The sequence below is a fragment of the Mesocricetus auratus genome, unplaced genomic scaffold, assembly GCF_017639785.1.
Source record: "Mesocricetus auratus isolate SY011 unplaced genomic scaffold, BCM_Maur_2.0 Super-Scaffold_100011, whole genome shotgun sequence".
NCBI lineage: Eukaryota > Metazoa > Chordata > Mammalia > Rodentia > Cricetidae > Mesocricetus > Mesocricetus auratus.
The window spans coordinates 48,645,153-48,671,880 of NW_024429195.1; the positions used below are offsets into that span (position 1 = coordinate 48,645,153).

Sequence of the window (26,728 nt, forward strand, 5' to 3'; positions counted from 1 at the left end):
GAGTGCCAGTGTTCCCAAGTTCTGATGTCAGCAATCCGCAAGAGGACCACACGACCGAGACGGCTTTTAGAAGAGGAACTGCCTAGTGCTGTTGGAGTGGACAGAATGTGAAATGTGTGGACCACCCAGGGAGCAATGACAAAAGGACAGACGTCAATCAGTGATGGACCCTGATGACTGTGACTGGGCATATCCGTGACATGTTACAATCAATAAAACCACGTACCCAAAGAACGAGAGAGTTGTACCGTGTGGTACTGTAAACGGTAAATACCAGTGCTGTGTCCATCACACAGAAGAAACAGGACATCTGAGATGAGGGTGGCCCCTGACGTAGGATGTCTGTCTGTGTGCTGTGAACATGTCTTATTACCATTGGTTAATAAAGAAGCTGATCTGGCCAACAGCCAGGCAGAATAGAGCCAGGTGGGAAACCCAAGCAGAGATACGGGGGAGATGCCAGCAACCACCAAGAAAGCAAGACATGTAGAAAATGAGATAACACCATGGCCACGTGGTGATGCACTGATGAATAGAAATGGGTTGATTTAAATGTAAGAGCTAGCCAATAATAAGCCTGAGCCAGCAGCCAAACAATGATAATTAACATTAAGCCTCTGAGTGGTTATCCAGGAATGGAGGCTGGGAGAGAAACGTCCAGTTACACTACCCTGTCAGTGCTTGCTGTCTAAGGGGACTGGGCAGCAGGGAGGCCCAGCTGCACCTCGCTGTACCTCTGTCACAGCCGGGATGTTCCTCTAACTCCACTGTGCTACCTCCATTCTTCCTCAGTCACCCCCCCTCCTCCCACTTGGGGAAGCCTCCGTTCAGAGGATACCATTTGAACCCCTGGGGAATCTCACTAAGGCTTTCAGAAAGTGGTCACTGTTACCTCCTTTTTAACAGTGTTGAAACTGGGGCACGGGCATACCAGCAGTGTGGCTGGAGTGCAGAAGGAGAGGCAGGATTTGAACCTAGTTCTTTAAATTTCCCACTATCACAAAGCTCTGCAAGACCCCCCTAATTTTCACTAGTCAGTTATCTTTTGGAGGTCAGCATAGCTTGCCTTATTTCAAGTTGCTTCCTGTTTAGTAGCAATGTATCTGGGACCATCACCCGATACTCCGTTGCTTGGCTGAGGGCCTGCCTCTCATTCTTGGTAGCATGTGAAAATGTTACTGCTACTCGTATAAAAGTTTCGTACTGAAAAACCAGACCTTTCCAATCTACCTGGACCTGCTCTTGAGAGTCTGTCTTAACGTTACATTTTTAGCACAAGCCTAGCTTGTTTTTGTTTGAGATAGGCAGCAGTCAAATCCACTTAACCAAGAAAAACAGGATGAAGCCTTTTTCTGACATGTGAAATTGTGGAATCTGGTAAAAATCACTTAGGAATTAAAAAAAGTCATTTAAATAAAGTTAAGTAAAATGTTTTACAAATAAAAGGTTTTTAAGTTACATACTGGATTATTTCATTTAAGAACAACAATCAATCTTATATGTAATTATGTACACCCACAACCACTTCTATCTTCTGAGGAAAGGCTGGGGTTTGGCTCGATGGTAAATTACTGGTCTGGCATGGATGAGGTAACCTGGTCTTCAAGTCTCAGTATCCCAGAAACAAAAAGGAATACATCTAACGGAAGATTCCAGATGGTGACTAATGGGATTTTTAATGCATATATTTATTAGACTGTTTAGACACCTTAGAGAAAGAGAGGCTGTGTCTTTTCTCTCACTCAGAGTTCTAAAAGTTTATAAACCTTATCCCTCTTCTCCTCCAGGCTGCTCTCCCCAAGGAACACACAAGGGGGGATCAGAGCAACTAGTCAGCATGGGAAAGAAACACTGTAAATCCTCTCCTATTTTCAGGTAAAAAACAAAACAAAACAAAACGGAGAACTCAAGCTCTCCTACTTCCCAGAGACTGGCACTGGCGCCCTCATGTGGCAGGAAGCAGGACACCCCGTGGCGCGCACAAGTTTTGGTATAATGTGATTGCTTACTGGGCTCCTGTGCCCTCAACTAAATGTGGTGTGGGTGGATGGCATTACCAGAAACTAAACTAAATTATCCCCCACAGAGTTACAAAAATTCCTGTAAGAAACCGTTGACAGAAAACACAAGCGATCAAGAACATGTCCACATGGCGCTGTTCCCAGTAATGATGCTCTAACTAGACCTGACAACCTTCATATAGGCTCAGGAGAATGGAAACTCGCCAGGAGACAGCTGGAATATGGACTCTTGCTGCTGTTACTGATGAGATGGGCTCTGACACACACACTAGCTAGTAATGACAAGAAGTCTTTGCTTGTCACAAGACTGTGGGTCACTATAAAAAAACACACTCAGAAGAGAGCCTGGAATATAAACAATAGGACTTGTCAGTTGTTACTGTTTCAAAATATTGCCTTTGAAAACGAAAAGTTTATTAATTGTTATGACTGGAAAATAATTAAAATAATTATATTCTGTATGAATACACCATAGTATGATTATATGTCAATAAATTTAAAAAAAACACATTGGGAATACATTCCAAAAACATTGCTTTTAAACAGATGGTTGAGTGACTACTAATCTGAAAATAGCTGTCCTATGGGAAAGTGTCATGTCTTTGGATGCCAATAGTCTGCACATTTGATATTTGCTTTTCCCTGCCTTGCCTGGGACGAGGCCATACCCACAGCATGGAAGGAGTATCTCCCACTTTGAATGAAATTCCAGTTGCTTTTACAAACAGCTCCTCATGAGCCTGGGGGGGGGCAATTTCCTTTCTCCGTTCTCATTTCTATTTCCCACAGGGGGAAATGCCGGCTCTGTGTGGTAGGATTTCTGTAATGTGTCCAGCCAGTTTTCAAAATGCCAGCTCAACAATTCAGAGTCCTGGGGGGCTCTTGCAGCCATTGTCTCCTTGGGGCTTTTAGCCCACAGGTTCTCACCAGACCCTCACAGTAATGCCCCACGGGAGAAGTAAGCAGAGGCGAGAGCAATTGTGTAAGTCCATGCAAGTCCATCTCAGGTCAGGCTCACACTCTTGTGATGTCCGCTTACAGCCTTGACATGTTTACTTTTTCATTGGGGAAATAATTTAGATTTTTCTATCTCCGAGAGGACGCTGTTTTTTTGTCATGATGTAGTGAGGAAAAGCTTCAATTTAAGTACTATATAGTTTCCTGCAGTTGTAACATTTACAATGGGGAGTGAGGAGGGGATGGGGGAGAGAATGGGAGGGGGTAGGGGGTGGAGAGGGTCAGGTGGGGGAGGCTTGTTGTGGAATAATCTTTTTGTACGCCATGAAGATGTGTCACTCTGATAGGTTTAATTAAAAGCTAAACGGCAGGGTGGAGAGATGGCCCAATGGTTAAGAGCACTGCCTTCTCTTCCAAAAGTTCTGAGTTCAATTCCCAGCAACCACATGGTGGCTCACAACCATCTGTAATGAGATCTGGTGCCCTCTTCTGGCCTGCAGGCATACACGCAGGCAGAACATGATAAATACATAACCTTAAAAAACTAAATAAAAGCTAAATGGCCAACAGCTAGGCAGGAGGTATATATGGCAGGAAGTTCTAGAAAGAGGAAGTTCTAGAAAGTTCTAGAAAGAGAGACCTCTGGGAAGAGGAAAGGTGGGATCATCAGCCAGACACCAGGAAGCAGGACGAACAAAATGTGTGGGAGAATGCAGGTTAAGATATATGGGTCAAGTTAAAAGAGCTACTTAGAAATAAGCCTAAACTAAGGCTGAGCTTTCATAATTAACGAGTCTGTGTGTGTGTGTGTGTGTGTGTGTGTGTGTGTGTGTGTGTGAGCTCCCCTCCCCCCAGATCTGTCTACAGGGGCTGCTGAGGAACTCTGTCTGAATGAGTTCTCAGCCACTACATGTTCCTCACCTCAGACCTGGGTATGCACTGGCCTGGTACCTTTACAATTACTGACATTGGTCCTCTAACACCTGCTGGTCAAGTCAACCCTCTTCATCGATGCCCAGAGTTCGTTGTCTCTGGAACAATAGATGGAGAGTCTTAAACTACTGCTCTCCTGCTTCAAGGAAAAGAAAAAAATCTAAGCAGATAAGACAGAAAGTTTACATTTTTCTTGACATGCGCAGAACAAGAAAGGAGTAAGCAGTGACTTCAAGGCCATTTCCATCGTTTTGTGAACTACATCACGGCACCAAGAGCTCCCAAAGAGCTACAGCTGTGTGACCAGAAGTGACTTTATCTGTATGTCCTGTGGCTGGAAGAGCTCTTTGAGAGAGCAATGCAAAGAATGGCAACATGCAGTTAAGAGTTAAGAGTCTGTGTTCTGTTCTTTTTCCCTCTTCTCTCAAATTATGCTCCTGCATGCCTTGAATTCCCACTGCTGCCCAGTCCTCTGCTGAGAAAGATAATGGGCTCTCTCTCGTCTCCCCTGCTGATGAACTCGGCCCCAACGCTGACACAGCCATCTCCTGTTATTGTAATTAGACACTGAACTAACAGACACCAAAACCACACACTTTGATGTACTTTCCCCAAATTAAACAACATAAGGGTGTTATTAAGGAAATGGCCTTAGAGCAGAGGGCATGTGTCACCAAGGGAAGTCTCAAGTTCAAAACAATCCCCACTTCAAACAAGAAGCACTGTGTGTGTGTGTATGTGTGTGTGTGTGTGCAAGAGAGAGAGAGAGAGAGAGAGAGAGAGAGAGAGAGAGAGAGAGAGAGAGAGAGAGAGAGAGATCTAGTGATGGCCATGATATCCCGAAAAATTCAAGCATTATAATAAAGACATGAATTTTTTAAAATTTCCCTTTTTGGAGACAGGTTCTCCCTACATAACCCCAACTGGCCTGAAACTTGCTGAGTAGACCAGGCTGGCCTGAAACTTGCTGAGTAGACCAGGCTGGCCTGAAACTTGCTGAGTAGACCAGGCTGGCCTGAAACTTGCTATGTAGACCAGGCTGGCCTGAAACTTGCTGAGTAGACCAGGCTGGCCTGAAACTTGCTATGTAGACCAGGCTGGCCTGAAACTTGCTGAGTAGACCAGGCTGGCCTGAAACTTGCTGAGTAGACCAGGCTGGCCTGAAACTTGCTGAGTAGACCAGGCTGGCCTGAAACTTGCTGAGTAGACCAGGCTGGCCTGAAACTTGCTGAGTAGACCAGGCTGGCCTGAAACTTGCTGAGTAGACCAGGCTGGCCTCAAAACCACAGACAGAGCCAGCTGCCTTGCCTCTCAGTGCAGAGGTTGTGTCACCAAGCCCAGACTGGCACATACTTCTTCACAGCAAGGTTTGAAGATGCCCACAAGGGTAACTTCCTCCTTCTCTGGAAGTGATCTGGTGGGATCACTCTTTTCTTTTTTTTTTTTAAATCTCCTTCCTGGGATTAGACACTTGGGGGCCGCCAAGCAAAAGCTCTTGGGAAGTCTGTGTTTATACACACTGGAGCTCTCCAAGACAGATAAGAGCTCTCTGAAACCTTTCAAATCACAGTAAAGAAAACCCAGTAACACTGTTTATTTCTTTGAATTGCAGTCTAGTTAAGGGAGAGGCTTTCTGTAGTGGGTGAGAGGCTGCACATTATTCTCAACACCATGAAGATGCTTGTAGCGTCTTTCTTAAAGCCAATCTTCAGACGTGTCCCTGGCAATGCTTCTCTCCCAGCTGCCCACACAGGGGTCAGAGAGCAGGAATAGGAGGCAGGGACACTGCAGAGGAGGGTCTCTTGTCCATAAGCTCTTGGGGGGGTGTTATGGCCTTTCCTATGCACACTGTATCAACCAGTCCAGGGATGAGCCAAGCCCCACCTTCCTCCATGATGGACAGTGCTCTTCCCCTCACAAGCGCTTCAGTGGACAGCCACTGCTTCCTTGCCCTTTGGCTGAGAGCACGTGTAAAACTTCTCTTCCTTCTTTTTCTTCTAAAGAGAAGTTTTCCTTATTTCTTAGGAAGCATATCTGCAAACTGTTAATTGACAACTAAAACAAAACCTACACCTACCCACAGAGCAATCCAATTTAGTGACATTTATTCCCTTGCTTTTCTTCAAACTATTAATATTTTCAACTTCCTAATGTAGGTCTCTTTTAAGTTTTGTGGTTTCTTTCAGACAGGGCATCTGTAACTTCTGGTGTCTGACTTAACATGCTCGAGTCCTCTACAGTTCTGCAGTTGCTCAACGCTCTGTTTGCATGTGAGACAATGAAGCTGTTATTAACCTTGTTCCATTTTTGGCTTATAACGTGTCCGTTTTCCCATCCCTACCTCCCTGACCTCTGTGTGACCTATGCCACAATAACCTCTCTCTTCTCCTTCCTTAACAATTCTTCTTTTGTGGTGGCTTTAATGAGAACGACTTCCATAGGCTCCGAGCTTTGAGCACTGGGGCCCTAGTAGGTGGAACAGTTTGGGAAGGATTAGGAGGCATGGTCTTGCTGGAGAAGATGTGTTACTGGGGGTGGGAGCTGAGATCTCAAATGACTCACACCATTCCCAGTTAGGTCTGTCTGCCTCATGCTTGTGGACGAGACATGAGCTCTCAGCTCGTGCTCCAGTACCACACCTACCTGCCTGCCACTGTGCTCCCTGCCATGATGTGGCCACAGACCCCACCCCTTTTATAAGTTGTCTCAGACATTACAATAGAAAAGCAACTCAGACACCTTCCTTCTTGGATTATTTAGAACCTGTCTCTATCTGCACTCTTCTGACTTTCATTCTCTATCTGGGTATACACTGACACTTCAGCTCTAGTCTTTGAACTCGTAACTTCTTGAAATCTAAACTCCCTAGGCTTGCTTGTGAGCTGCAGCTTCCTAGAGAATGTTCCCACCTGGAAGGGTACAGTCGGTACATTCACCCTCCGGTCACCACCTCTGCCAGCAGACACTACCGGAAGTCTCAGCCATCCTTACACAGCCAGGGGTCTGGCCACTCTGGCTACTCTTTCTCATGCCAGCTCTTCTGGCTGCCCCTTCACACTAATCTTTGCCACATCTTAAGATTTCTTCACTTCTCACCTGCTGAGTATGATCCCAGCATCCCCTTGACCACAATTGTCCTAAATCATCTTGTCACGGCTAAAATCATTCGGTCCAAGTCCCAGCTTATTATGACATCTGATAAATGTCATGTCCAATGCTTGCTGTTCCTGTCTTACTGTAATTGTCCTGGCAGGAGGGAGGGTATTCTAAAGAGACACTCTGCCGCTTCCTGCCAACGATCTAATTATTGAGACAAAGTACCAAAAGGAATATAAATTTCCTCAGGAATCTCACTCTGGGAGAAGGGAGACCGTGAAGTCCTCGTGCCGGCCGAAGGGGAAGCCTGTCTCCAAGGGAAAGATTTCATACAGTGCAGACCACCTTACGGGGAATACTGAAGCTGAGACAGCCGTCCTGAAAGATGGACAGGACCATGCTTTGTCCAGGGCTGCTTAGACATAACCCTCTGTTTAGCCCTCAACTTCACGTCAGGACACTGAGGATGAACTGAAGGTAGATGCTGTCAGGGACTAGTCACCGGACCTCACCCTTCCTAATGTGGTCACACTGAACGGTCCCCTGCCTTTTCACTATGACGGTGTCCCTTTAATTGGCCAACTGAGGATGAGTGGCTTCCCCTACCTTGTTAAGGCTGCCAGAGCCCAGGTTCAGACGCTAACCACTCACCATTACCATCATTTGCTTTATGACCCTTTCCAAAGTGCGCATGCCTGCCTCAGGGGCTCCCTTACCTCAGTCTCCACACATGCACCTTCATGTAATCCTGGGCTCTCAGCCTCCCTAAGGCTGCCGCCCTTTAATACAGTTCCTCATGCTATGCTGGCCCCTAGCCATAACATGATTTTTGCTGCTACTTTGTAACTGTAATTTTGCTACTGTTATGAATCATAATGTAAACGTCTGGTATGTAGGATATCTGATATGTGACCCCCGTGAAAGACTCGCTCGACTCCCAAGGGGGTTTCGACCCACAGGTTGAGACGCACTACTTGAATCAGAAACATTCCTTTTTAATATTTGCTTGTTAAACTACTTACTGTTCCTTTTATTTTCATTTCTTTTTATTTCGCTGGGAATCGAATTCGGGGCCTGATAGGCATGACATATGCATGACAGGAATGTAATCTATCACCATATTCTATTCTACTCCCTCCTGTTTATTTTATTTTAATTTTTTTTGCTGTTGTTTGCTTTTGGAGACAGAGTTTCTCTGTGTGGTCTTGGCTGTCTTGGAACCCGCTCTGTATACCAGGCTGGTCTTGTACTCAAAGATCTATCTGCCTCTGTCTGTCTATGCTGGGATTAAAGCCTGTGCTGTTGACTTTTCAAGGTCACAGTTCACATGTCCCTTTCTCTCGGAAGCTGTCCATCAGCCTGGCAGAGGCCCACCTGTGTCAGGCTTCCACACAACCCGTTCTCCTTGCACCATCTCAGCTTGGTGATTCAGTTCTCCCTCCTCCAGCTCCAGCAGGAGGAGAGCTGTACAGAGCTCCTCTTACCCCAGGGCTCAGCTCACTGACTTGGTGATCGATATGTCTGGAGGTTGAAGGGAGGGAGTCGCAGGGGAACAGGCAGAGTCTGCCTCATTTGTCTCCTACTGATGGGCTTTGGCTGTAGGCTCTGTACGATCACTACCCTTTCTTCCAGCTTTTTTTTTTTTGAAGCATATAATATCATTATCTACAGCTTCCAACTGTGTTGCTTCACTTGGCCCCTTTAAGTGCTATTATACACGAGTGAGTTTGACTCTTAAGGGATGTGAGTGGGGGGATCACTGATCTTTTCAAATCAGTGTGTCCAGCATCTTGAGCTGGTAAAGTCTGCAGTTGGTGTACAAAGGTGAGCTTCAAGGTCCTGCCTGATGCTGCACCACACTCTCATGCAAAGCTTCTATGTTTCTGCTCCTCATCCACGAGGACCCAGGTTCTGCTCTTCTATCCAGGTCTCTGCACCGGCCCATGTTCTTAGCAGGTTTTTCTTCCATATCGCAGCTTCTGGGGGTGTTTCCCAGGGCCACCCTGCTGTCTTCCAGGTCCACAGTTTTCAATGCCACCTTCTTCTCAACAGCTGTCACCACCTGGCACACTCTAGATTTTGTTTTGTGCTCTCTACATAGCCCTGGCTGCCCTGAAACTTGTCTAGACCAGGCTAGCCTGGAATTTAGAGAACCGCACCTCCTCTGTCTTCCAAATGCTGGGTTTAAAGGCGTGTGTCACCATGCCAGGCTACACTCCACATTTAACTGCTTCTTTCAGTAAATGTAAATGCCTCTTGGGTAAGAGTTTTTGTCCTCCTGATGAATCCCCAACATCTCATTCTTGGTATATAGTGTGTACTCAGTGACTGATGTCTTGGTGTGCAGGCTTTTAGAGAACAGCCCCAACAATAGCAAAACAGGAGACACAACTTAAAAAAATGTAACGAGCTCAAATACATATTCTCTAATGACTATATATGTAACATATATGCATATATTGTATATATATATGTGTATACACATATAATGTATAAAGGGCCAATAAGCACACAGAAACAGTACCATGGGGATGGAAAGATAACTTTCTGCTTTATCAGGAGCCTGGAATTCAGACTGGTATCCATATCACAGGCCTTATAAACTCTGTAACTCCAGCTGCATGGGATCTGATGCCCCACTTACAGTCTCTGTGCGTACCCCCCCACACTGTGCCTATGTAATACAAATAAAATAACGGGTTTGAAATATAGTACCATAAATCATCATTCAAAACTACATATGCACTAGGATGGCTACCATCAAGAAAAAAAGGAGAAGAAAATGACAAGCTCTGGCAAAGGTGAGAAGCTGGAACCTCCCAGCATTGCTGGTGGGAAGGTAAAATGATTGAAAAACAAAACTTTCAGTAAAAAAAATAAACAGAACTAGGATAGAATCCAGAAATTAATAAAGGGTTTGTATATAATACCCGTGCCCATCACAGGTTACACAAAAGGAGGAAGATGCTTAGGGTGGAAAGTTATTCAACCTTCAGAGGTGACTCACACCATGACCTGGGTAACCCAAAGATGTTATCCTGAATCCTAAAATAAGACTGATACAACATGACAAATGTTGCAGAATTCTCCTTATTTTAGGTACCTGGAGTGGTCAAACCCATGGAGAGACAAAACAGACTGGTGACTGCCAAGGACTCAGGGGCAGGCAGAAGGGGGAATTAGTGTGCACAAATTCATCTCTCTTTTCTTCTTCCTCTTTTTTTTTTTGAGACAGGATTTCTCTGTATAGCCCTGGCTGTCCTGAACTCTCTCTGCAGATCAGGTTGGTCTCAAATTCACAGAGACCCACCTGCCTCTGCCTCCCCAGTACTGGGATAAAGCATGCACCACCACTGCCCCAGGAAACATCTTTTTGAGAAGATGACAAAGTTCCAGAGGTGGGTCGTGGCTATGGTTGCACAAACATACTTAATGCCACTAAACTGTACGCCTCAAATGGTTAAGGTGGTAGATGTTAATTACCGACATTTGACTACAATTAAAAAGCAACAGAGGAAAGAAAGGAATGTCTAGTTGTGCCCACTCTGTCCAGCTCCTCCAAGGCCCCTCCTTGAGGACAAGTCTCACAAAGATTCAGAACCATCACTGGCAGACTCAGGGCTCCACCCCAGGGACACACATCCTGTTCTCACTGTCCCTATGGAGGAGTGCAGTAGTAAGAGAAATACTATCAACAACTGGCCTGGGGACAAATGTCCAAATGTTCCATTATTCCATTATTAGCATCGACTCTCAGTTTCCGACCTCTGTCCAGCCACAAGTCCACCCTCACAAAAATCCCATCAAGCGGGAGTCAGGGAAAGAATTACATAACCCCCCAATTCACAAGGGAGCACACACAAAATCCAGTGAGCCTTACACAGTGACTGAAGAGGGACTGCCCTTCTTAGGAGACCGATCATTAATTAAGAGGCATTAAGACATTTTATTTTATGTGTATGGGTCTGTATGTGCGCCACACGCATGCAGTACCCACAGAGCAGGGTGTCAGTTCCCCTGGAACTGGAATTATGGACAGCCGTGAGCTGCCATGTGGCTGCTGGGACCTGAACCTGGGTTCTCTGCAAGAGTAGCCTGTGTTCTTAACCACTGAGCCATCTCTCCAGCCTTGTTCATATTAAGGATTTCTTCAGCAATGACTGACTAGCTCAAAAAATTCCCACAGACCAGTACTTGATTTCACAATCGCCACCAGTTTCCTTCTACCCTTTGGGAGTTACAGAAACCCAAAGGCTAAGAGGATACACAAGTATCTCAACGTTAACGAGCCAGCGAGTCCTAGATGACTGCGCCATCTGGCTGCAGAGCTCGCCCATGTAACCGGTACCATCCTGTCCTCCCCAGTGAAGACCTAACTTGGGTTCTTTGGGAAAGACCTCAATCCCATGCTTCCTTCAGCTGAAGCAAATGCCAGAGAACCCCAGAGGTCGCTGTGTCCCGGCTCTAAACTCATCTCAATACTTTGGCTATTCTCTGAGCCTAAATGAAACAAGTCACTATTTTCTAGGCTAAGAAGGAACCCCTAGATCTTTTTAAATTCTGCATGTTTTATATTTAAAAAAAACCTACTAAAGAACCAATAGTCACATTTGGGCCATCTCATTTAATGCACCCTGATTTTTCCACAGGCTGCTTCTCCATGGGGCTGTGCTGACCCACAGGGTTGAGGACACCTTCATCCTTCTCCAGGGGCTCCTGCAGACCTTCCAGGGGGCGGTGTCTGCTTTGTTCTCCAGATACTGGAGAGGGCATGTACCCTGGGGCTTGTCACTAGGAGGGCATTTGGTCTGCCAGGCCATCCTGTAGGATGCAAGGGCCTGTGGCCAACTGAAACAAATATTAACTTGGAGGGATATTAGGAACAGGTTCCAACCGGTCAGATACAATGGCTGGAGAAGGGGAAGACAGGGTCACAGTCATAGCTGGGCTCTGAGCCAAGAGCTGGGGTATCTTCCACCGCTCACAAGAGGCTTTTAGGTCACATCCTCCACAAAGAAAAAAATTGGTTTCTTTGAAACCACCAGAGATTATATACATTGGCTCCTAAAACAAACTACGTACAGTGCTGGTGCTGTGTTCACTTTGTTAAAAACACAGACGCCCGCTCACCTACCACGCGCCCCCTTCAGCACGGAGTGTGTGGCGACCCTGCTGCCTCACGGCTTCTGCAGACTACCTTCTCCTGCGTCCGTTCTCACCTGGACGAGGCCCTGGCATGCTACAGTGGGGTTAGAGTAGGCGACTACCAAAGACATGGCAGGGACCGTGCTTACGGAGTTCTCCTTCAGTTGCAGCCCTTCCCCGTTGGGAAGGGACGACCTGCGCTTGGAGTTTCTGTTTGGGGTGGAAGTCACGGCTCCGGCTTTCTTCTTCACAGTGAGCACCTCGCAGCTGGCTTGGTCCTCATTGTGCGTGCTCTTTCCGGCATTGATAACCCTGAAGAAGAAGAAGAGGCCAGAAAAACCTGATCAGAGGGTGGTTTCTTGGAAGCTGAATGCTAAGCCTCTGTTACAAGGGTTAGTCAGCCAAGGATGCAGTGGGCCCATGGCCTCCATATTTTACGTCCCGAGTAAACTGAGCTGTTGAGAATGGAATGGCATTAGCACCCTCTGCTGCATTCACTGAGGGAGTTGTTTGGATCACAGCTCACTTCTGCAGGTGTCTGTTAGAGGTGGCAGCCCTGTCCCCCTCCCCCCCTCCCATGAAGCAAGCACTCCTTCAGGTCAGGTTAATCGGGAGCCTGAACTGTTTGGCAGTTACAACACTGACAGACAGGGTAGTTCGGAGAATTCTGTTCCATTTCCCCAAGTGATAAAGAGCAAAGTCACTATCGATCTTACTAAAGAACACGGCAGCAATTTACAGCGTATCGTAAAGTCTGAGGGAAGAGAGAACCCTGCCTCACCATGCCCCCCTCACTTTATCACTCGATTAGATCAAAGGTGTGCTGCCTGCACCTTCTTAGCTCTGCCTCTTATCCAGCTGCCCAATGGACAGGAAGACACACCAGAAGGCCCCAAAGAGTATGGGCAATGCTTTGGTCTAATGTCAATTGGATCCGAATGCTTTAGGAAAACAGGCTCCACCGTTCATGTAAAGTCCAGGTACCTGCAGACTCAACTCTGTGTGTCAGCCCCTCTGGTTTACTGAGCAGTGGTTGAACTAGGTTTCCTAAGAGAGAGCTCCCTCTACTTGCACACACACACACACACACACACACACACACACCCCTCTGAGTGATGCAAGAGATTTGAGGCAATCTTCAGCCAAATCCAGGGACTGTACAGAGGTGTCTCACACATTTTCACACTTTATTTTTATTTATTTTTAAAGCCTAAGCGCTTTGTAAAATGAAATAATTAAAGAGTTCAAACCTTGTGACTTCCTTTTGAATTGCACAGACTCTTGGGCATGAACCTCAGTCCTTCGCTTACCCATAAGTGTTGCACACACAGCACTATTTCTCATTGAGATATGTCTTTCTTAATGAACTATAGTGTTGCCTCACACAAAGCTCACTTCTGTACATTCATGTAATCAGAAACGGTACCTTTGTCATGACAAGCTTTTTACCCCCACCCTTTTTTTCTGAATCGAGAAGTATCATTAAAAAAATACCATTTTTAGGTTGGCAAGATGGCTCAACGGGTAAAACCATTTGCTGGCAAGCCTGGCAATCCAGGTTTGAAAAAGAAAATAACATTACCATTTGTGATTACTTATCTGCATGCTCTAAGAAAAAGGCTGGGCCAGTAGCCTACCGTGTGCTCTATTTCAAAGTTTTGTATTCATCAAAACCACTTCATTGTTCTTATTGGTGTTGCTACAATTTTTCATTTCAGCTGCTTTTAAAAGCAAACTCGACTTTCACTCATTTCGCATACCATAGTTTTTTGTGATAAAAAAATTTCAAGTCCATTTGTACTTATAACATTTCAGTATCACCTTCTTGGGGATAATAAGGAGGTGAGTGTTCCCACGGGCCTCTCTGAGGTCAAATGGGCCTTGCAGGTGATTTTACCTGCTGTGGAGTGGTTGGGAGACAAGGGGTGTCTTATCTGCACTCTATCTTCCCTAAGGCAGGGACATTTTTGGATATACACGGTTAGGTTACCTATAAGGTAATGATTAACAGCACCATGCTGATTGCCGAAGTCCAGTAATTGACTCAAGTGTCACAGGGAAGGCCACCAAGGGAGAAAGATGCAGTGTACTCAGACCCCGTCTCAACTCTTGCCCTGTGCACCAAAGGGGCATCAGACAGTCTGTGACAAGTCAAGCTGGACTTCCGGGAAACAGAGTAGGTCTGTGCTGGTCTAGTACTCAGAGCAAAGGCAGCTTTCTCCCTGCTTGTCTAACCACAGAAGAGTCCCAGTAAGACCCCAGGAAATTAGGAGGCACAGGTAGCTCAGACTTGCCCAGCCAAGAGACATTCATTCTCGCCCCCAGCTAGGTAGGACTGCATCTCAGGACAGAACGGCCTCACTAGACACATGCTTCTGATGTCTGACCTTGGAAGAACAAGCCACAGGTGCGAGAACGAGGTGGGAAATTACCCGGCTCCTGTAACTAGTAATGACTTGCCAAGCAGTACGTTTGCAGGGTGTTATTTACTGAAAGGCAATGCCCTGCTGCCACGATTTCCCAAACCAGCCCATTTCCCAGACAGTGGTGAAGTGGAGCCCGGAAACCGGCTTTGGCCAACAACAAGTCTGTCACAGCACCTCTGGGCAGGTCTCAGCTGCCACTTCCAGAACTTGGTGTCCCTCCAGCATTAGCGCCCAGCCCTGTGTTGTAGTTCTCTTTCGTTGCTTTGTTTTAAAATGACAACAGCACAAGCACTGCAGATCTTCAACAGCTCCCATCAAGTCTGACTCATTAGCCACTGGCAGCTTCCAGGACTCCATAAAACTACTATAATTACTTAGATCAAGACACTGGAAATCACCATCCCCTTAAAATGCAGCCTCTCCTAACCCTTTATGGGTGTTAACTCTGAAGCTGACTTGGTTTTGCTAAGAGGTTCCCCAAACCTTGTGTTACATGTGAGAAATCTGGGACCCTGGATGACCATGGCCAACACGAGGTCGTAGAGCTGTGAACACACTTGTGAGGCCTGAGCTCTTCCCTTGGCCACGGCTCTCAGGCTGTTATTTTCTCATTGGGCATCTATTCCTGGTGGCACACGGTTCAGAGGTCTACACTGCCCTGACTCATCAGAGCTGCAGTAAGTGAAAGGACAATTGCTGGTGACCTTACTTTGCCATTTCATGTTGGATCGGCTTGTGAATAACCCAGTGAAGTGTTAAAAAGTCCAAAATGACAATCTGGTGGGAAGACTGTAATACCGTCCCGGTCAGACATTTCAGTATTATCCAGTTGATAAAGGACTGACCAAACAAACCACAAAAACCCAAAAAACAAAAACCCCAAAACAACAACAACAGAAAACAAAACAAAACTAAAATCCTAAACCCTTTAACTCTCTTTAAAAGATTAAGAAACAAATAACTTTGTGTGTGTGTGTGTGTTTTGCTTATATGTATGTTAAATGTATTAGGCACATAAAGAGGCCAGAAGGGGGCATTGGATCCCATGGAACTAGTGTTTTATACAGTTGTGACCCACCATGTGTGCCAGGAATCGAACCTGGGCAGCTCCCCTCCTCTATGGCATTGTTGGGGGTTGATTCCAGGACCATGTTTTACCACTGAACTCCACCTCCAGCCCCCTTTTCAAGTTCTCACTATTTCACCTTCAGTATTTCACAAGTTCAACAGAAAGACTTGGTTCTTCTCAATTTACTTTGGTCCCAAAAAGTTACGTGTGCATCAACTTAAATGCTCGTATTATCACTTTCAAAGGCAAATGTATTACCTGTCAAATGAAAAGGGAACTAGATTCCTCTAAAGCAGTGGTTCTCAACCTTCCTAACGCTGTGACCCTTTAATACAGTTCATCTCGTGTGGTGACCCCCAACCATAAAATTATTTCTGTTGCTACTTCATAACTGTAATTTTGCTATTATTATGTATTGTAATATAAATATCTGATATGCAGTACATCTGACCCCCTCAAAAGGGTCAAGACCCATAGGTTGAGAACCGATGCAAGTCTAAAAGCAAATGGAGAAAAATCTCAATTTCCTAAGCTGAGGAGCTGCTTCTGTTAGTTGGAAGCATCCTATGCATGGTTAGTCGGTCTGCCCCTGTCTCCTGCTCCTGAATAAAGCCAGCACTCCCTTGAGGTTAAAAAGCATATCTATACAATATACTCATCTTGAACATTTGAAGAGAACATGCCAGTGGGCAGTAGGTGATCATATTTCTGGTGACACTGTTTTCCAGTCTCCTTCAAAGAAGGCAAACATTTTCTCTGAAACTAACCCGGATGCAATAAACTGTGGCTGTTATGAGCCTGGGCTCTCTCTTGAGAACGGAGCACAGAGCAGGTACTACTGAGTGAATGTAGGAGTCAGAGAGAACTCGCCTCTGCTGCTGACTTCCTGGTGAGGAGAGTGGTGTTGTTTGGGGAGATCTGTCTGTGTGCCCGAGAAGGGGTCAGCACTTCACAGGGAGTAACCAACTCTTCTCTGCACCTTCTGGTCAACTCTGTGAGGTGCCTACTGCTGTCACAACCTCTTAGAAGAGCCCTGGAGTCAACAAGGGACACAGAGTGTGCAGGTGACTCAGCTGCATTTCATGAACTCAATCCTGAGTTGCTAAGATATGTGTTAGATAAGAGGATTTTATTTACCTGAAGAACTGGCTCATTTTTAACATAGAATTCAAATTCAGAAAGGGACAAGGAAAAAAAGATGAGGGAGAATTACCGCCTTTTCAATATAGAAAGTTTACAGCCTACCCCCACTCCCCAAACACCTAAAAGAGCTGCAGAATTTGGCTTTTTTTTAAAAGGAAGTATAAAGCCCTGGGTGGTTTAAACTAAAAATTTTACATGGCTTGATAGTGCCTCTCAGCAGGCAGTAATCACGCTGGTTAAGGAAGAGGTATTTGTACAGGACATCGGGTGAAGTGAGATATATTGCTGATTCATACATAATTGAGAAGCGGACTGAAAATTGCTGTCCGGGGGGAAATGAATCATTTATGAGAGATCAAATATAGCTGCCTATCATGGACATTCTCTTCTCTAGATAACCTCGTGGTCCTTGTTTGTAAGGCTCTCTGAAGTGGGGGCTGACCACCCAGACAGGCCACAGCAGGAAGACAATTTATTCCTTAATTCTGAACTCCCAGATCGAGGATAGACTCCTGTCCCTGGGTGCTGGGAAGCCTTGCTTTGGCCAGGAGCATGGTTAGTCCTTTGATAACAGCCCTCAGCAGCACTGAAGATGGTCAGTGGGAGGGACTCCCATCAGGATGGGCAGTGCCCCCTGGACAGCCACTCAAGAGCAGGGGAGAGAACAGAAGCCCTCTTCATCAACTGCGGTTAGCAGTCCTCACATGTCACCAGAGGAAGCGGTCACCAGTGTGAAAGAAAGCACCTGGGGTGGGGTTCTGCCCTTCGGAGGTTAAGTACCACTTTGGAAGGAGGCAGTGTGGTGAAGGCAGACTCTTTGGTAGGGTGTCCCTTCAATGATCCACACACCTTCCAGCCCCAGACTCCGGCTCTGGTTATGAGTGGGTGTGGATAGTCATGGGTCTCAAAGCTAACATCCATCCTATGGATGAGATGGAATTACACAAAACAAAAAAACCAAACCAAAACCAAAAACAACAAAAACCATGATCAAAACGCCCACAAACAGAGTTTTTAAAAAAGTAGTTTGTAGCCTATATTTAAAATTTGGGATATTTGCATTAAAATATTCACATTCCAGTTTCTCTTGAAAATGAATACATCTGCCTGCATACAGTCATGCTATGTAAAAATAGCCAACTCAGAGGGGAGGTTGTACTCAAGAGATTGGACAAGTCCTTGCTAGTTTTTTTTTTTTTTTACAGACCTTCCTGTGTTGATCTTTGCCAGTTAAATTGACAGCCTGGCCCCATGGAGATTTGAACTTCAATCCTATCATCTTAGCTATGTGACTATATGAAAATAGAAAAATAATTAGAATTGATACATAGTGACTGAAATAATTGCAAGTATTTACTGCAGGGCTAGGGCAACAGCTCAATTGAGAAAGTGTTTGCCTTGTAAGTATAAATAAGAACATGAATATTAGCCAGGCTGTGATGGTGCAGGCCTTTAGTCCCAGCACTCCGGAGGCAGAGGCAGGTGGATCTCTGTGAGTTCCAGCCTGGTCTACAAGAGCTAGTTCCAGGATAGCCTCCAAAGCTACAGAGAAACCCTGTCTTGAAAAACAAAAAACAAAACAAAACAAACAAAAAGAAACAAAAACAAAAAAACAAACATGAATTTTAGCCCTTAAACCCATATACAAAAAGCTGGGTATAGCCAGGCATGGTGGTGCACACCTTTAATCCTGGGAGAGGCAGACTGTGAGTTTGAGGTTAGCCAGAGTAGCCTACTTGATAAACTGAAGGTCAGTAAGAGGTCTTATTTCCAAAAGTAAGGTGATGGTGCCTGAGAAATGACACGTAAGGTTGTCCTTTGTCCTCCACACACACGTGTAGACGCAAATTTGAGTGTAGTAGTGCATATGCCTATAGTCACTGGGTGACGCTAAGGCAGGAACTCAAGCAGGAACCATGGGGAAGACTGTTTAGTGGCTTGCTCTCAGACATGTCATCAGTCACTGCTGTTACACAGCTCAGCCCCCCAACCACCTAGGGATGGTACGACTCTACATGGACTGAGCCCTCCTACATCAATTGTCAGACCAAAGTTCTAAGATACCAGAAATAACAAAGGCAATGTTAGCCAGGTTCAGTTTAACCTGGGCTTGGTCAGCTATGCCTGTGGGCCAAAATACAATAAATAAATAAATAAATAAATAAATAAATAAAATAAAATAAAAAAATTCAGGACCTGGTAAAATGCACACAAAATCCCAATTTCATGTGCAGAGATAACATTTCAATGGAACACATCCACACTGTTCACTGAGCCATGGCTGTGGCTGTCTTTTGCATCGCTAGAACAGACTCTAATTTCCCAACAGATTCAAGTTATTTACTTTGGGGTCTTTTCACAGAAAGCATGAGCCTACTCCTGAATCTATTATCTGTTTTCTCTGAAATTGTCTTTTGTAGACCAGAATCAGTTGAATACCAACAATGTCACAGAACTGGACCAAAATGTAGGCGACGAGGAGGTGGTTAACATAGGTTTTGGTAGAATTTTGACGTGTACCCTGATGTTGCTGGTAACATGTGTGCAAGGAACTTTGCTAACGGATTTTGAAGAGACTTTCAGTTTCTATTGTGTTCATAGTATAATTATATGACTAGGACTAAAAACCCACACTGAAAATCAGAAGACATGAAGTCTATAGAGCTCACATAGACTTAGATTGGTATTTTCTTCACCTTGGTTGTTCAGATATAAACTTTAACAAAGCAAAAATAACCATTACAAAGCTGCCTTAGGAGTTTCTTTTTAATTATCCTCAAGGCAAGGTATTGACATCATCAACGTCTAGCTTCTGTATTTAAAGGGGGAGTTCTGTGCTTGGTCAAATGCTAGAGCAACTGGAAGGTGGAGGGGGCCAGGGTCTGTCCAAAGGATCTGAGGTTTCCAAGTTAAAACACAAATAAAATCTCTTTTGGAGATTAAGTACAGTGTTATTCATAGACAGCTGTTCTCTCCCATTGGGAATTTAAAACAGGTAAGGTAATGCGTTTTTAGAAAGATCTCCCTTTGTGAGAGAAGTGACTTTTAAACGCAGGTTGAACTTTGAAACTAGTAAAATATGAAACTGAAACGTAAAGACACCATAATCTCAACAGACATCCAGTCATACATACTATTCTAATTTGTATTTCTGTTGTAGTGATGAAACTTGGACCAAAAGCAACTTGGGGGTGGGAGGGTCTGTTTTGACTTATACTTTACAGCCCATAATCTGGGGAAGCGCATGCAATAACTCAAGGCAGGAACCTGGAGCCTGGAACTGAAGCCGAGACACTGAAGAACACTGACTTCTGCTACCTTCTCACACAGGTCGCCCTGCCTAGGGAATGCGCCACCCACAGTGGGCTGGGCCCTCCTCTATCAATTAGCAATGAAGAAAATGCCACACAGACATGTCCACTGGCCAGTCCTGATGGAAGCAAGTCTTCATCTGAGACTCTGTCTTCTCAGGCTTGTCTAGGCTTGTATTAAAAGATCAATCTGAACATACCCTTTTATTCCTCACTCTCCCGCTATCTGGGGTTAAACTCAGGGTTAGCTACACATTAGGCTACTGCTCTGTCAGTGAGCTACAGCCTCCCCCCCCACGTGCAACACTTAAAAAATATTTCTAAAATTATCATGTAAAGTATTAGGTTTCGTTCTTGACAGTTTTATCACTGGTAATATTTGCTATTCTGAAGTTGACGATGATATTATAATAGTCTCCATAGTGCTTTGCTTGTTTTCATTTTTCCCTTTTTCTTTTTGAATACATACTGGGGTGGAGCCTCGGGTGTGAAGCATTGGACGCAACTGTTGACCAATGCACCTTGTACAACGCCAGCTGTGAGAGAGCATGCTGGAGCAATTCTTTCTCTAGCTGTTTCTGTTGATATGCCTTCCTCCTCCCACCATGCTGCCCTGCTGCAGTCCCGCACCCCTCCACAGCCTCCCGTTTTCATGCCACACACATCCATTGTCTTCTCCTCTTCCCTCAGAACCTCTTTCTCCCGCTCACGTTCCACACTCTCACGCTTCTGCAAACCTGTGACCCCCACAGCGAGGATCTGCTTACGAGAAGGTAGTCTGTGCCATATCACTCGGCACACTTTCCACAGCCATCCATTTTCCTGCAAATTCCATCATTTTCCTTTGGAGCAGAGTAAAAGTCAATTGTGCATATATACAAGGTTTTCATTATCCATTCACCCGAGGACAGACTTCAGGGCTGAGTACACTTTCTTGTTACTATGAGAAATGCTACAACAAACACAGATGTGCATGATTTTTTTTTGTGGTATGATATATGCTCGACAATGATACAGCTAGCTTATGTGCTTGTTCTATTTTTGATTTTGTGAGGAACTTTCATACAGATTTCCATCATGGCTGTATAGTTTACACTCCACCAGCAGTGGGGAAGGAAACCTCTTTCCCTATATTCTTACCATAATTTTCTATTGGCACATTCTTCAAAAACCCCACAGTACAACCTAGGATAAATCTTGTGTATCTGTCTATGTGGAATTCGGCTATTTTCCTTATAACTATTACACAAGCATAGAGAGGCAGTGCCATACAGCATTATTTGGCAGCCAGAAGAGTCTCCCTCCCAAGACCCAACCAGGCCTGATCCTGCTTAGCTTCCATGGTCAGATAAGATCAAATGTATTCAAGGTGTTAAACACCTTGCATTTCTTAATTCTTGTTTAAGAAATAACCTTAATGAGTTGGGGAAATGGCTCTGGGTAAAGTGCTTGTTGGGCAAACATTAGGAGTCAAGTTTGGATCCCAGGCACTTCTAGTTACAGGACTGGGGAGGTAGAGATGGGTGGAGGTGAGGGGAGGGAAGAGGGGGAGAGGAGAGTGGGGAGGGAACCTCTGGGGACTGTTGGCTAGCAAGCCTTAAGCCTTGCCTGCCTAACCACTAAGATCTAGGCCTGAGATTTTTTTTGTTTGTTGTTTGTTTGATTTTTCCGAGACAGGGTTTCTCTGTGTAACAGCCCTAGCTGCCCTGGAACTCACTCTGTAGACCAGGCTGGCCTCAAACTCATAGAGATCCGCCTGCCCCTGCCTCCTGAGTGCTGGGACTAAAGGTGGAGTTAAAGCACACCTTTCCTAAGAAAGGACACCAGAAGTTGACCTTTGGCTTCATGCTGTGTGCTGAACATACTTCATGGAAAGGCATGTATGCAAGTGTGTGGAGACCACACCAACTAAACACAGAATGGAAGCAGCCAGTGAGCAGACAGGCTTTGATGGCAACTTGTGAATCAATTTGATATAAAAAGTAAAAGCAGAGGGAGTGGAGGCAGTCTCCCTGGGTTTGAGCCCCAGAGCAGCCACTTGATAGCTGGGTGACCTTCAGCAAGTTCCTTTATGTTCCCAAACCTCAGTTTCTCATCAGGAAGACAGAAAAGAAACACCAATGTTTTTCTTCAAGGAAGTAGCTGACTGACTGCTGGGAATCAGCCACTTAAAAGTTTTCCATGTATGACTTGGCTAAACCTTACCACCCTAGACAGGAGAACAATACCATTATATTCACTTGATACACCACAGTTAAATGCAAAATAATTCAGAGGCAAGACTCAGACAAGCCATCCAGGCATTTTCCCACAGCAACTGAGATTTTTTTTGCAAGTGATATACTGTGATGCTAACCCAAAAGATGCTAACCAAATGGTGCTCGTGAGACGGGCTGCGCAGCAGTCGGTGGAACACAGGGCGCTGGAGGAGGGCTTGTGCTCCAAACACCATCGAAATCAACAATATCACTACAAAATGTACCCGGAGCAGTAACTAATGTCCTTCTCAGGGACTTTAGTCTTCACTCTTTGTTGTTTAAAAAAATGCGCTATCTGAAAGAAATGTGCCTTGGAGAAATCTTCACGCCTGCATTTTAACAAATGTGTGGGAGAAAGCTTGTTCTCTTCAGGCTAGAATCCTAAACAACACACCCAGAGGCACTGTGGAAAAGGTCCTTATCTGACCCAACATTTTTCACTTTGTCTCCAGACCCAGGGCAAAGCTCTGTTGACATCCAAGTCTCCTCAGACCCAGGGTAAAGCTCAGTTGACAGTCCAAGTCTCCTCTGTGGAAAAGGGAAAGAACGGGACCCCTGGAGGGCCATCCTAGGTTCTGTTTTATTTTGAGTAAACCAATCTCTGTAGTTTCCAAAAGAGGGAAGGTGTGCTTAAAAACAAGCAAACTGATGGTAAACACTTCAACCAAATGCTCAACAGGATCTAACAGTACAGTTCAGTTAGCAAAATAAAAATGTTAATCTACGAATGTCTTGAACAAATGAACTCAGTTTTGTCATGACACACCAAGACAGCGAATGAGTTTCAGAGCTGCCTACTTGTTTGCTGAAGCTTAAAATGTTTTAAGTGGGATCTCTTATGTTGTCTCAAAAGGCAAAATGTCATGAAATTGATTGAACTGACTTTTATGAAGTGAGTCACAAGTTACAAAGGGTCCCAACTAAGATTAGAATGGCTGTAGGCATAGATTGCCCAAGGAGAAGAAAACAGTAAAATAAACATCTTAAAAAAGCATGGGCTAGCCGGGCAATGGTGGCACATGCCTTTAATCCCAGCACTCGGGAGGCAGACGGATCTCTGAGTTTGAGGCCAGGCTGGACCGACAGCCTCCAAAAACAATACAGAGAAACCCTGTCTCTAAAAACAAAAACAAAAAAAACCAAACAAACAAACAAAAAAAAAGAGCATGGGCTAAAATTAGGTTATTGTTCTCGTAAGGGTTAAAGCTGAAGTTACTATCGTTTTAAGGGTTAAAACTGAAGGGGCATCTTACCATCATAGCCACTCAGGTTGGCTGGGTCCAACTGAACTGGCTGCTGCCGATTTCTTATTTAGGCATTTTTATGTTTCTCCAAGTTTCAGTTTGATCCCTAGGTACTTAGCATGGGTCCACATCATTTTGATTTGTTTGTTTGGCCTTGGGTACCTGACCAGTCCTAAGATCACGGCCTCTCATAACTTTTAGTTAACTGAAACTCAAGGGAAACAAGTCTACCGCCCAAAGAAAAACTGTATTTCATTACAAGCAGAAAATGATCTTGGGCGCAAGACATGCAGAATCAACTTCAACTATCTCAAGCCTCGACTACGGCTAAGAGAGGTCAGGACCTGAGGCATCTCACCATGGAACCTGCCTTATAGGCAAGCACTTGCTCTAACCAGCAATCACAGCTTTAAAATTAAAACAAAAAGAACTGCTGTGGGCAGAGGAACTTCAAGAGCCGAAGGGAGACTGAGAAAGTCAGAGACAGGCATTTTCTGATACTATCAACCGAAGGCTACCCAGCAAAACAATGAACTCCTTTCATGGGAGCCCGTGGCATTGGAAACACGCAGCGGGTGGCTTATCTCCGTTCAGAGACTCCGGGCATCTGTGCATGGAGTGAAACGCCTCTAAAGGCCTCTTCCCCAGCTGTGCAGTCTGCCAGTCTCCCCATCTCATCCTCACCTCTCCCATACTTAGTCTAAAACCTAAACTGCTCTCAGAGCTAAAATGGCTTTCCAAATAACACAGATTCTTATCATTTTATTGAGGAAATTCTCTGCTACCTAGTAAGCCATATTTAACATACAGTAGTCTCCGGAAATTAGAAATCTGATTGAGTCAGACTTCTTCTCTCCAACTAGACCTTTATGTGGGGGTGTAAAAGATGGGCCGCCCGAGCAACTTATTTACTCCCTGGAGCTTTGAGTTTGGCTTGCTTCTCCTCTCCCTAAACAAACTTTCCCTTGGAGATGGTCTCGACTCCCCTGGCTCAGCTAGGGATCCAGACACTGAGTACTGCCAAGCAATGAAGCCAAGTTCACATCTACGGTGCGGATCTCAGGGGTGTCTTGATTGCCGGTCTAGATGACTTCAGAACATCTGTATCATCACAGCATCCAAGCCGCTCAAGCCTGTGCTTAGCTTTCTTTTCTTTTCAGGTCTACTGTACATTTCCAGCACAGCCTTCCTTCTGACACCCAGGACCAAGAATATTCCCGAATCCCTAGCTCCCCGACTTGTGCCCACACCTACTTTCTCAGCCTGCGGGTTCTGCTCATCGCTGTGACTTACGTCACCCAGTTCCCACACCTCTAGGTGTGGAACGAGAACCGCATCACACGCTCTAGGCACTGATGCCTGTACTTAATGACCTGTCGCTGCCTTCCTTGGGTGACCACAGTGACCTTTCTCAACCATGAATGTCCCCATGTCTCTCTCAGACTCAACCTCCACTGAATGGACTCTTGACAATTTCAGGATATGATTTAAATTTTTTTCATTTTCTCCATAGCAATCTTTCTCATTGGGGTCCTTGATTCCCCTACCTGCTTGCACCACACTATTTATCTCTGGCCATTAACAGACTTACCTGTGGCTTAAGACAGTCCCATGCTGCTCTTGGGCATTCTGTATCATGTGACTTTTGCTCTGTGTGCTGGGATCTCCTGTCCTGGCAAGCATGTCCTACCTACTAGAGTTTGGATACCAACTGTTCCCTGCTCCCTGAAGTCTGTCCACAAAGGCTTGGTTTCCCTGGGGTATTGTTGGGAGGTGGAACCTGGGAGAGATCTTTGGAAGTCTGTTCTCAAAGGTGACGGTGGGACCATGGCACTTGTCTCGTCTTAGCTCTCTGTTCTTGTGAGGTGAGTAGTTTGCTCTGTCCCATGCTCCTGCCAACTGATTGTGGTAAATGCATAGTGAAAGTGTAAAATCCAACACAAAGCTACAGAGCTTCTGTTTCAAATGGCTTTCGAACTGTATGGAAGTATACATAGACTTTGTACACACACACACACACACACACACACACACACACACACATACACACACCCCAAAATGTATAGACTTGGGCTTTGGCCTGGTTAATTTCAGTGTGTGATTTTTGTTTGTAAGCTTTTTTATAAATAAGTTTATAAATGGAAAAAAAACCCAGAGAATTAAAAACCTGTCAAAAAGCCTAAACCTCCATAGACACAATTCCGTGTAGAGTGGTAAAAGGGTGTGACATTAATCTTCATTCTTAACTAGTCACTTAGGAGGTACACCTCCGGGTATGTTATTGTAGGTTTTTCTCAGAGACAGAACAAAAGAGGTAGAAGAGAAGATCCAGGCACACAGCATCCCCCTTTTCCCTGCTTCTTGATCGGCACCATGGACTACAGCTCACCCTATGCTTTCCTCCCCATAATAGGCAGTATGGTCAATGACTTTGAACTCTGAGCCCAAATAAACCTACTCTTATGGTGTTTTGTGTCAGGTGTGTTTGGTCACAGCGACAAAGAGAGGAGCTAGTACAAAGAATGGCAATTAAGAGTAGCCTAATTTTAACTGAATGCCAGAAAAAGACAGCAGGGAACACATCTGTGAACTGCCATCCCGAAATATTCTGTCCCTAGAATAATTTTATCAATTGAACTAATCATGGTTTCTTTTGAAGATGACTTAGTAAACTGTAACTATGAATGAATGTTAACCTTGTTTAGAAAAACAATTACCGAGGCTCACCACCAAGAGACATGAGAAGTTCATTGGCTAAAAATTTACCAGCTGTGGAACACAAGTCACCACCCATGACCCTGAGAAACAGAACTTACAGTAGTCTTAGAAGCCACTGGAAATTCCACAGACTCAGAGTGAGGTAACTGTTTACCTCCGTGCTACATTTCTGTCTAGAGATTAAAATAGACCTCATTGTTCCAGAGTCCGGACTGTCATAATAAACGGGCTCTCAGTTGCAGAGACAATCTCAATAGCAGATCCAGAAGCATAAGAGAGGAAGTCAGAAGGAAGAATTGTTTTTCATAAAAAGGGCAGGAGGAAGTGTATTTTTAATTTTTATTATGTTTCCAAATTGCATAGAGTTTTGAATGCTGGTAACAATATATCCTTCTTAACACTAACAA

At 44.9% G+C, this 26,728-nt stretch overlaps 1 protein-coding gene across 2 annotated transcripts in view; it reads right to left on the reverse strand.

The window, feature by feature from the left end:
* Positions 1-26,728, reverse strand: part of Ppm1h (protein phosphatase, Mg2+/Mn2+ dependent 1H) — a 235,411-nt gene that overhangs the window by 128,106 nt on the left and 80,577 nt on the right. For both annotated transcript variants that reach the window (XM_040754792.1, XM_040754793.1), the window contains exon 2: positions 12,302-12,464. In XM_040754792.1, the coding sequence (XP_040610726.1) occupies positions 12,302-12,464 (163 nt within the window). The remainder of the gene's footprint in view (positions 1-12,301; positions 12,465-26,728) is intronic.